Source organism: Salmo salar, chromosome 22 (genome assembly GCF_965601325.2).
Source record: "Salmo salar chromosome 22, fSalSal1, whole genome shotgun sequence".
Classification (NCBI taxonomy): Eukaryota; Metazoa; Chordata; class Actinopteri; order Salmoniformes; family Salmonidae; genus Salmo; species Salmo salar.
Window position 1 is genome coordinate 49,322,196 of NC_138312.1, and position 12,698 is coordinate 49,334,893.

At 41.4% G+C, this 12,698-nt stretch overlaps 1 protein-coding gene across 2 annotated transcripts; it reads right to left on the reverse strand.

Moving 5' to 3' along the window:
• Positions 1 to 1,257: 1,257 nt before the first annotated feature.
• On the reverse strand, positions 1,258 to 12,197 carry LOC106583594 (heme transporter hrg1-A). Of its 2 annotated transcripts, none has more exons than XM_045705445.2 (3): positions 11,763 to 12,197; positions 6,202 to 6,369; positions 1,258 to 3,134 (listed from the first exon to the last, which is right to left on the reverse strand). In XM_045705445.2, exons 1-3 carry the CDS (start codon positions 11,890 to 11,892, stop codon positions 2,998 to 3,000), a joined length of 435 nt encoding a protein of 144 aa, XP_045561401.1. In that variant the 5' UTR covers positions 11,893 to 12,197; the 3' UTR covers positions 1,258 to 2,997. The 2 variants fall into 2 exon arrangements, with proteins under 2 accessions (XP_045561401.1, XP_082823786.1); XM_082967660.1 differs by lacking the exon at positions 11,763 to 12,197 and adding an exon at positions 10,241 to 10,536.
• Positions 12,198 to 12,698: the final 501 nt, after the last annotated feature.

The window sequence follows — 12,698 nt, forward strand, 5'->3', positions numbered from 1 at the left end:
TCACTCCCTCAAAAAAGACACTGGGCTCCCCAGACACTCGTCCCCTCCTAGAATCCTTCTGAGAAACCCCATCATGGAAACTATACTACATCTCCACCCCACAAATACACACAGGTGTTCAATTTGGATTTTGTAGGTGGCATAATCACTCAAATGAACCACTTTCCCTCTATCAGTTTAACAGACACAAATCTGGGTAACACTTTACAATTACTTTAGCACTGGGTAACAGCCTGCAGGTATAATGCATTATAACTTGCATATAACCATGTATGAGCCTTCATGTCTTATAATAAGGCTGTTATGTCATGACAAGTCCTATGATGTTTGTTTCCAAACATAAGGCGCTAGAGGTCAGTTCTACTTTTCCTCCATCAATTAAACCCCTTCCCGGGGCACCCCACAGCAACCACTTCCACAATGTAGTTAAGCTTTTCCTTCAAAGTACACCACTAAGATGAGGGTGCTTTCTATCTGCTAGTAAAGCTAATTCAAAAGAACAGAGCACATCTTTGTAAAATCAGTCTATAGACACTTCGCCCGATGCCTAGTACACACTCACATTGCACAACGGAGGAGTTTCCTTTACACTTGTGTGTATTAGGTAGTTGTTGTGGAATTGTTAGATTACTTGTTAGATATTACTGCATGGTCGGAACTAGAAGCACAAGCATTTCGCTACACTCGCATTAACATCTGCTAACCATGTGTATGTGACCAATAACATTTGAATTGATTTGATCTGAGGTACAACACAAGGTTGTAACTGTTATGTATGACTTTGTACGAGATCAAATCAAATCAAATTTATTTTTATATAGCCCTTCGTACATCAGCTGATATTCTCAAAGTGCTGTACAGAAACCCAGCCTAAAACCCCAAACAGCAAGCAAAGCATGTGAAAGAAGCACGGTGGCTAGGAAAAACTCCCTAGGAAAAACTCCCTAGAAAGGCCAAAAACCTAGGAAGAAACCTAGAGAGGAACCAGGCTATGAGGGGTGGCCAGTCCTCTTCTGGCTGTGCAGGGTGGATATTATAACAGAACATGGTCAAAATGTTAAAATGTTAAAATGTTCATAAATGACCAGCATGGTCAAATAATAATAATCATAGTAGTTGTCGAGGGTGCAACAAGCACGTCCGGTGAACAGGTCAGGGTTCCATAGCCGCAGGCAGAACAGTTGAAACTGGAGCAGCAGCACGGCCAGGTGGACTGGGGACAGCAAGGAGTCGTACTACCAACGCAATAAAAACGGCTGTCCTACAATTATATTTTATTAATATGGCTCTCACATTCATACCTGTACAACAGACATAAATTCCTACACACACGCAAGTGGATATACATCATTTCATGTTTCATTATTACAATATGCTACATGTGGTAGCTCACATAGAAACAACAGACTTTTAAAAAGGAAAAAGGAAGAACAGGATCAAATTAATCTCCACAGGCAGCAGTATGATCATCACCAATATTTTGGATCTGAGAAGCAACAAAAAAATGTTTATGATTACTGAAGCATTCACGTAATTAGTCCTAGGTCCGTCTGTAGTGCACTATATAGGGAGTAGGGTACCTTTTCGGACTCGGGTCCTTGTGTTGGGAGTCAAAGCATTTACCGGAATAAAATTGGTCAAAGGCTCATATTATTAAGCCCCAATGGTCCTTCTCACACTTGTGACATCATTGGTTCGGTCTTTGCTCACTTTGTTGACAACTTCCCATCATGGCAATAATAAAAATGCTACAAAATATCTCCATTCAAATACGACGAGTACTAAAGAGACATTTGAAATGAACTTGCAACTGTTGTAAAAGCAGTTGTTCTTACATTATGGGATGGTAGTACAATCTTTCTTCATATAGTCATTTTATACAGTCAGTGGTGGTGGGATGCTGTGAAAGTGGCTAACACTGGCAGGTATAATGCTATAAGACTTTATAGGGAGGGGGGGGGGGGGGAGTCAAACAAGTCTTATAATGCTTTGTAAGACTTATCATAACTGCATAAAAAAATGCATTATACCTGTCAGCATTAAGTAAAGTGTTTCCAAATAGTGTTGAGACCCAACAAACTAAATGTAGTGGCTTCGTCACATATACTGACTACAGGTGACAGTAAGTTTTTATGAACCCAAGAACAAAGTGCAAAAACGGATAACACAGAACAGAGTCATACTAAAATCCGACCACTTGGATTTCCCAAACATGCCTGTGACGTGTCCTATTGTTGTCTAGAATTGATGTTCTATGATTTGTGCAGGTAGAGTACAGTTATACTAGACTGAGATGAAATCTGAGATAGGATTACATCTAAAAACATTTTCCAACAGCCAACACATGATGGAGTGACGCCCCCTTGTGGCAAGAGAACGGAAATCAATTTTGTATCATAACCACAAATAAATCAGAGAGAAAGTATATATATATATAGTATATATACTATATATATAAAGTATATATATATATACATATAAATAAAACATCCTAGGTATATTGTAGATGTACATGATCATCAAGGATTAGATACTAATTCATCAAATAAGAACCCCATATCTCATAAAAAGAGAGATATTGGCATATGACTAAAACAACTTTAGAGGACATACAACAGGAACACAGACAAGAGTGTCACATACATATGTATAGGAAGACAGTAAAATACATAAACAGTAGAAAATAGGGATGAACTTGTGGATAGACTGGCTAGCAGGCGCTGAGCATTCCCTATTTCTGTGAGCTTTTTAAGATTCTATTGTGGATTTTCTATTTCTTTCCCTTTGATATTGAATAATACATTATTAAGGAAGAGCTTGCAGGTAAGCATTTCACTGTACTGTTTACACCGATTGTATCCTGTGCACGTGACAAAATAACGTTGATTTGATTTCACAGACATAGGAAAAGAGGGGGTAACCTAAACAAGGAGGCTCGGGCATAGGTGGAGATCATGGTACTCATTCCCTCACTATAGAGGGGTTCAATGGCCTTTATCAAAAGTCACTGAGGATGCTGATGTCAGCAAACTCTTTGCGGTAGCGGTGGGAGTAGAGGGCCAGCAGGATGGACCACTTCAGGGTCATTAAACTCCACACGCCCGACAGGAACAGGCTCCTCGGGTCAGTCAGTGCTGGAAATGACAGAGACATGACAGATATTTGAGTCTTGCGGACTCAGTGCAAAAGACCTGATTGGCACACCGTTACACATTTCATTGACTCAGGTACTTCTCAATGAAGGTTCCTGTAGAAAAACTGACCACAGCTTCAGGCTTGTAACATACACAAAGGATTTCACATAGAATAACCCCATGAACTTATGTGATTTCACAGCACAAAATCTCTGGGAAGCAGTCATTTTGTGTGGAAATAGATTTAACTAAAAACAAAAAACTAAGCTAAGTGAGAAGTAGGCATTGGTCTGAAGTCGAAAAAGAAAGGAAATTCACAAGCACCACAATAACTATTCCACCCATGCTCTACCAAGGTTTTCCAGAGCAAGTTTTGACCTACTACAGCAGCTATGTTGGTCTATCGTACTTCAAACAATGTGTAGGCAGGTTGCTTAAGATTCAAACCTTCTCAAACAGCCTAATTCCTACTCTTAGAGGAGGTGCTGCCACAATAATGTGACTTGAACCGCATACATGTTAAAGTATTTGATTCTTCACACATCCCATTCCAATACCAGTTCAAGCGTTTTAAAATTATACAAAAGCAAGCTTTTCTTTTATACTTACAAGACCATCACTCTTAATTGAGCAAGCTGTTTTGTCTTGTAGTAATGTGGTGCCTGCCTGTATTTCATTAAAACTTTTATTTTAGCAATACATGTAATTTAGAAAAATTGATATTTCATAACATATTTTTGGGGTCAGTAGGCACCCAACATAACCTGTTGTTATGTTTGTTGGATACAGTCACTCTTTTAGAGGTCTACAGAGCCTGTCTGCATTCCTGATTTCTGGAACCGTTAGCTTACCTGTGTAATATTCACATAAGCTCAGAAACACTAGCAAACATGGTCCTGTTTTATCAATTGCTGTGCGGATCAATGGGCAGTTTCATTACCTATGTGAAAATAAATATGTAGCTTAAAGTTGTGTGCATTTGTATTTCATGTTGCAATAAAGATGGTGATGCTATGATAATAATAATACACATTTACAATAGGCCTATATATACTGCTCCAAAAAATAAAGGGAACACTTAAACAACACATCCTAGATCTGAATGAAAGAAATCATCTTATTAAATACTTTTTTCTTTACATAGTTGAATGTGCTGACAACAAAATCACACAAAAATAATCAATGGAAATCCAATTTATCAACCCATGGAGGTCTGGATTTGGAGTCACACTCAAAATTAAAGTGGAAAACCACACTACAGGCTGATCCAACTTTGATGTAATGTCCTTAAAAGAAGTCAAAATGAGGTTCAGTAGTGTGTGTGGCCTCCACGTGCCTGTATGACCTCCCTACAACGCCTGGGCATGCTCCTGATGAGGTGGCGGATGGTCTCCTGAGGGATCTCCTCCCAGACCTGGACTAAAGCATCCGCCAACTCCTGGACAGTCTGTGGTGCAACGTGGCGTTGGTGGATGGAGCGAGACATGATGTCCCAGATGTGCTCAATTGGATTCAGGTCTGGGGAATGGGCGGGCCAGTCCATAGCATCAATGCCTTCCTCTTGCAGGAACTGCTGACACACTCCAGCCACATGAGGTCTAGCATTGTCTTGCATTAGGAGGAACCCAGGGCCAACCGCACCAGCATATGGCCTCACAAGGGGTCTGAGGATCTCATCTCAGTACCTAATGGCAGTCAGGCTACCTCTGGCGAGCACATGGAGGGCTGTGCGGCCCCCCAAAGAAATGCCACCCCACACCATGACTGACCCACCGCCAAACCGGTCATGCTGGAGGATGTTGCAGGCAGCAGAACGTTCTCCACGGCGTCTCCAGACTCTGTCACGTCTGTCACATGTGCTCAGTGTGAACCTGCTTTCATCTGTGAAGAGCACAGGGCACCAGTGACGAATTTGCCAATCTTGGTGTTCTCTGGCAAATACCAAACGTCCTGCACGGTGTTGGGCTGTCAGGACAACCCCCACCTGTGGACGTCGGGCCCTCATACCACCCTCATGGAGTCTGTTTCTGACCGTTTGAGCAGACACATGCACATTTGTGGCCTGCTGGAGGTCATTTTGCAGGGCTCTGGCAGTGCTCCTCCTGCTCCTCCTTGCACAAAGGCGGAGGTAGCGGTCCTGCTGCTGGGTTGTTGCCCTCCTACGGCCTCCTCCACATCTCCTGATGTACTGGCCTGTCTCCTGGTAGCGCCTCCATGCTCTGGACACTACACTGACAGACACAGCAAACCTCTTATATCGCAAAATATTACTCAATTCCCGTTGAATGCAAAGTAAAAGAAAATGGTTAAGTCATAACATTTTGAAGGTTAAGTCATAGCCCTTTTTTTTCTCAGCTACAGTTTGAATTGTGTTCCAACAGTGAAATGTGGCTAGCTCTTACAGCACCTTGGACTATGGAGTAGGTAGCTAGCTAGTGTTGCAAAAGCCCATTGCATGCATTGTAAGCTAGCACCGTGACAATTTGCCTAAAGTTTAGAGTTGGTTTGAACTGATGTAGCTAGTGAGCGATGTTTTGTGGAAAAATGTAGGACTGGCATTTGGACGTGAGCTAGCTAACGCGAGCTGACTTCTGTGTCAAGGTCAACTGTTGTTGTTTGGTTCTAGCTAACTAATGGCTTAAGTAATTCCATGACCAAATATAGCTTGCTGCCTTTCTTTCCTGTTCGTTAGCTGGCTAGCTTTCAGCTGACTGGTGTTAGCTAGCTACAGAGGCCAACTGCTAGACTTTGGATAAGCAAGCTAACGTTACCCATCTAACGTTTGCTAACTTTACAGTCTTATGTTGGCTCTCATTGCCTAGCTAGCTAACTGGCTATCATAGCAGCCAAGGACGTTCGCTAGCTTATTTGTGCATATTTGTTTGTGCTCGGATTTTACGCAAGTGTCTAGGTCAGCAGTTTACACAGATGACTTCAGCCTTATATGAAAAACAGTGATTAGAGAATGAACAGTAGAGCAAGTGAAGGGCAGATGAGAAGCAAATTAGGATCAAAGAAGGAGTGAAGGAATGAGAGAGTGAATGGAGTGTGTGTGTGAGAGACTCACACTCTTTGTTGGTGATGGCGAGGGAGAGGAAGGTGATGAAGGCCACCACTGCCAGAAGGGCGAAGAAGACTCCCATGAAGAGGAAGAACTTGAGGCCCTTCAGCCAGGTGCGCCAGTAGTCCTGCAGGTACATGATGTGGGTGATGAGGGCCCAGAAAGCCAGCACACCTGAGGGGGAAGAGACACAGAAACACAGACAGTCAGTGGCTGGTTGTTCAAAATCCTTACACTTTGAGTCAAATTCCTGACATGATGAGACAAGCACTAAGTAACTTTCTTAAGTATTTAATTGAAAGAATTTGAGGATGAAGATTTCCTCTTTGTTATAAAATCTTGAACTGCATTCAATGAATCAAATGTATTTATAAAGCCCTTTTTACATCAGCAGATGTCACAAAGTGCTTATGCAGAAACCCAGCCTAAAACCCCAAAGAGCAAGCAATACAGATGTAGAGGCACAATGGCTAGGGATAAACTCCCTAGAAAGGTAGGAACCTAGGAAGAAACCTAGAGAGGAACCAGGCTCTGAGGGGTGGCCGGTCCTCTTCTTGCTGTGCTGGTGGAGATAAGAGTACATGGCCATTGAGGTTAGGCTACTATTTGTTATTGTGTGGAGATGTGTTAGGGGCGAACATATTCTGACACAGCACATAACGTTTTGCTGTGTCATTTGTGTCTCAATTCAAACTGTTGTCACTCACTCCATGTTCCTCTTTTACGGTGTCAGCTTCATAACAAGTCCATTTGACAACGTATAGCACTATCCTTCGTGAATCCCCTTTCACCATTTCTTACACAATATTTGAACTGTCCTTACTCATTGGGCATGCTAGGTAGGACAAAGTGGCAATGTTAAGGGCCATATTCACAACGAGTCTCAACGTAGGAGTACTGTTGACAGGCCTATAGAAAACAGTCTTACCTTTTAGATCATCATGAATAAGTGTAAATAGTAATAGTTACATATTGGGATATTATTTTAGACGGTATATATCGTATCGACAATATCGCAATATTATTTGTGTGCTAGTTGGCTGTACCTGTACCAAAACGCCAGTATTTCTCCTTCATAGTTTGTTCTCCATCTTCTTTTTAAATTGGGAGAAAAAAAATTTGGGAAAAAAAAAAAAAGTGTTCAGCACTTTTATTTCCATGACCGATCAAAACTTGTTTTCTCATGGCTCTCTCTTGTCCCTCTGCAGCAGACATACCGTGAGCAATATGTTTGGAACATCAAACCGCAATAAAACCACAGTATCAAATCACAATACATATTGAATCGTGAGAATCACAATACATATAGAATCTGCATCTAAGGGTGCATTCGTAAATTCCCTCTGGATATCTACTCCGATTTCAGAGCACTCTCGTCTGAGTGTCCCAGAGCGCAGAATAACTGATGAATTTACAAACGTGCAACACCCATTGAATATGACTGGTTTCAGTAAACGTCAGAAGAAAAACGCTATTAAATTGTTGCCAGCAGCACAGTTCGTCACCAGCGCTCTAGATAACAGCCTAACCAGCTATGCTAGGGCGAGTAAAATGGTCAGAGTGAGGTTCTCTCATTTGTGTCTGAAAGTAGCTAGCAAGCCAGTCAACTTTAGCCAGTTACAACGCAGTCAAGCAGCCAAGCTGAGGTCAGAACGCTCAGCTCAACCCTACTCCTCGGCCAAACAAAAGTTTTGTTCACTCCAGTACAAAATGCCATTGTACAAAACAAGTTAGAGAAACAGACCCAGCCAAAAATAAACACTCTGAATTTACGAACGCCCAAAGCGCACTCTGGCACTCCAGAGTGAATTTACGAACACACCTTAAGTATCACGATAATATCGTATTGTGAGGTCCCTGGCAAATCCCAGCTCTAGTAAAAAATAAGTGTATATAGACAGGGACGACCAGATCCTGGATCATAACCCACTGACACATGTTTTGAATACAGGCCCAGAACTAATGAGGAAGTAGTCTACATAAACTTTATGTTCTCTCTTCAGGGTTGGGGGTTAAAAAGTTTTAACAGTGTTTGAGGTTTGAAAGTACCATACTGGCTTTCTTTCAAGCATAGTCAGATAGTGATTAGGGCTGAGTCTTGATTCTCCACCCTTTTCCTGAAGTGTGCACTTGCACACTTCCTGTCGTGGATTTAACAAATGGTGGAAACTCCCTCCTACCAATGCTTACAACAATCCAAAGCTTTTAAATCAATGATGGGGAGTTTTTGGGGGAAAGTGTAGAGAATTGGGATACAGAAAAGCTACTAAGTTCAATTGTTAGAGGGAGCTTCAAGTTTTATTAGTCGTATGTACGGTATACACATGGTATACACCGTCCAATGAAATGCTTACTTGCAGGTTCCCTTCTCAACAAATAAACAACAATAAGAAATAAAATATAAGAATACGAACAATGCCTCAGCAGGATAGAATAAACATTTTAGCATAAGTATAATACAGGAAGGCACCATTTATTGTCCAACATTTACACGTTTTGGAGAACAGCGGGGGGTGGCAATAAGAGTCTGATAGCAGCAGCTGTGATGTGTGTGTAGCATGAATGTATATGTATGTGTGAAAGTCTATATCTGTGTGAGTGTGTGCGTGTGTGCTAAGGAGTGCAGCTGGTCAGTCCATTTCAAGAGTTAAGCAGTCTGATTGCTTGTAGATAGAAACTGTCTCTGAGCCTGTTGGTATCAGACTTCATGCTCTGATACAGAGAAGGCTTGTCTTATTCTGCTGTGTCAATCTGCCATGCTGACCCCACTAATTTCCCCATCTCATGGTTTACAATCATATGACCAAGCACACGCCAAAAAAAAAAGTGCAAGAATTGCACCTTTATTGATTGTTTCTCTATTGGCACAGGCACCACACATCACATGCTGCTATCATGACCCCACAAGAAAAAAAGTGGATTTGGCCTTTGGAACATTAATGACAGCGCACTTTATAAAAAGTAATTTGCCTTCATGTTAGATTGAAATCATGGATTTAACAACAGCACAATGTACACTGTATGTGAAATATACATATTGTAATGACCAGACTAGATCATAAAGGAACAATTGTACAGACAGAGGATTGAGGTGACGAATTGACGGTTTATTAACCCAACTTCACACAGGCTACTGTTTGGCCGTAGCCCACGCCAAATAAATGAAAGATAGCCTATAAAACAACGTGACCTTCTCTTGTGAAGACCAGACGTAAGAGATAGAACAACGGCTAAACCTGGTCTTAACTTGCAATGCTCCATCCCCCTGCCCAACCCCCCTCCATGCCACTCCACCAACCACCAGGATGCCCGGCATCAGAACATTCCAGGCATTCCCGTGATTGGCAGATAGCAGGTTGATTGGCATGTCGGACCCTGCGAACACTGGGTACTGGTAAGTACAACACAACCAACTAATACCCTAACACATAGCGGGTCGCTATAATACAATACAAATATATTACTAAATACATCACTAAATAGGCATCTGCAGCTACTATTCTGTTCGAAGAAGAAGTATGAGAAGTTTACAACAATGAAGAGAGAGAAAAGTCACACAGATATCAACTTGCTGACCTGGGAGGATGAACTAATGAGAGCTCAAAGTCCACAGCCACAAACGCACCACTAATTAACTAGGTCACTACATAACTGACAAAAGGGGTGCTCTTAGCATTACACTGTCAATACCTGTGTTTTACACCACATTATAAAATAAAAAACACATAAATAATACTAGGCAATATAGTTCCCTAATTATAAAGTACATTTCTTTATTGTACAATTACTATGCATGGTTGGTAACTAGGCCTTAATGATCCTCCGACTGCAGTGTAGCCAATGTTCAATACCGTAATTTCCGGACTATTAAGCGCACCTGAATATAAGCCGCACCCACTGAATTAAAAAATATATTATTTTGAACATAAATAAGCCGCACATGTCTATAAGCCGCATGTGTCTTCCGGTACATTGAAACAAATGAACTTTACACAGGCTTTAACGAAACACGGCTTGTAACAAAAAATAAAAAATTAGCAGTAACCTTTAGTTGTCTTTTTGCACTGAGTCAATTCCTCACGCTGCTGTTTCCAACGTCTTATCATCAACTCATTAAGACCAAGCTCCCGTGCAGCAGCTCTATTTCCTTTTCCAACAGCCAGATCAATCGCCATCAACTTGAAAGCTGCATCATATGCATTTCTCCGTGTCTTTGCCATGATGAGGGTGACAAAATGACTACCGTAATCAGAATGATGGGAAGTTTGAGAGCGCTCAATTTAATCAAAACAGTAAACAAAAAAGTTGTTTGACCTTAACCCGTTCGGCAATTTCATTGGTCTAATGAAAGCTTCATGCCGCCCAAAAAACTGAGCACGTCACAGAATGTGTTTTTTTGGAGATAAAAAAATTGAAAGAGGGTAAAAATCCATATATTAGCCGCGTCATTGTTTAAGCCGCGATGTTCAAAGCGTGGGAAAAAAGTTGCGGCTTATAGTCCGGAATTTACGGTACTTGAAAGTTTAATTGCTTTATGGTAGGCGCAGGCTTCCACTCTTATCAGGTCAGCAAATTGTAATGGTGATGCGGAGATAACTTCCAATGGGATGAGTAGCAGGACTTGTGTGCCAAGTTCATCTGAGGAGACTGTTTAAAAAGGCTGTGTAAGCAGAAATACAGTACAGTTTGAGTTGACACCTGACAGGTTTTTGACCAGTGTTGTTTTAGCATCAGGAACATCCAACATTCCAGGTTAACCAGGAAGGCTTTCAACTTACTCTTGAAAGTTGTAATTGTAAAATGCACAGGGTGAAATTTCAAAATTGGGTAGTGCATCATCAGTTTTCCTCTTGTCATGTCAGTCATTGCAGACCTTAGAGAGCCATTTATAACTCAGAAATGTCCAGATCAACAAGCCCATGTCAGCTAATGTAACCGATGTGAAATGGCTAGCTGGTTAGCGGGGTGCGCGCTAATAACGTTTCAATCGGTGACGTCACTCGCTCTGAGAACTTGAAGTAATTGTTCCCCTTGCTCTGCAAGAGCTGTGACTTTCGTGGCGCGATGGGTAACGGCGCTTCATGGGAGGCAGTTCTTGATGTGTGCAGAGGGTCCCTGGTTCGAGCCCAGGTAGCGCGAGGAGAGGGACGGATGCTCTATACATTAACGTTTTTGGCTAGGTTTTTTTATTTGCCCATAGGTTTTGTAGTAATGTGCGAGTCACTCGAATACACATTATACATGGCAAAACGTTTGAATTGCAATAAAATTTGCTTTAAAACTGCTAAATGATATCTGCATGATATCTGCAACATTCTGTAGTTAACGTTCCATTTTCTTTTGGAAAAATACATTCAAGTGTGGGCTTCTAAACATGTGTCACTCCAAACTCGAGGACAGTAACACTTGTAACATGAGATGGGTACCGACACTGTGTCAATATCCAGTTCATGCGAGTCAGATGGACAATTGCATCCTGGAAATATTGCAAAAGCTATAATGTTACATCATGTCTGCAGCCTCATTCACAAAATAAATAATTGTTTACATTCTGGCTAATACTTTACCTGATAATCCTCCCATTGCAGCTGTCCATGATTGTTTGTACGCGATGTTCCACACGAGAAACGCAGAGAATCCTATAAGCATGCCCAAAGAGGCATACCCGATACTGATGTACGTCTTATTGAACCCCATTGGGGACGGATGACACACGACAAGAAGACTTAAATAACAATACCGTCAACGTTTAAAAACAAGTGCTTTGTTTTGAGAAACTCGCTTCTGTACTCCACGACTCAAGCTAGTTTAACAGCTGCATGGTAGTGTACAGGGATAAAAACGTCCGAACGACAATAGTAGCTAATACGTTACGTTGTTGCAAATGTGAGCTAAATCGACATAGTTAATATAAAAGTCTATACAATAACACAACACGAACGATGTGCCCTATTTGTAAGCTAAAAACGGTTGTTGTTATTCTTCTTCTGCGTTTCCGACAGAATAGACGCTGTATTGCTGCCTTTCTCAGGTCGGAGTGCGAATTACACATTTGTGACCGACCAGCTCGATTCGGTAGCAAAATGTGAAAATTGTGTTTTTTACATTGGATAAAAGTAAAGCCTCAGAGCTAGAAAATGGTATATCATACACTACAGTAGAGGAACAATGTAAAAGTAATTCTGCTTTGAAAGTTGATACATTTGTAACCTCACGTTTGAGAAAATGGTCCTTGAATATTTTGGTACACCAACTGGATAGCTCTTCTTTGTCTACACCCATTCAGCATCGTTCACACCCTCTTAAACTTTAGCCCCAACCAGCTCTTTAGGGATTTACATGTGAGGCCACATAGTAAACAACCAAAGATTTCAAGACTAAAGGCTGGTTTATTCAATCTGGAGTGCCAGAGTGTGCTCTGGGCATTTGTAAACTCAGAGCGTTGTCAGATTGTCCGTTTGTAAATTCAGAGCGTTTTGCTCTCAGATCTGAGCGTTCTGACC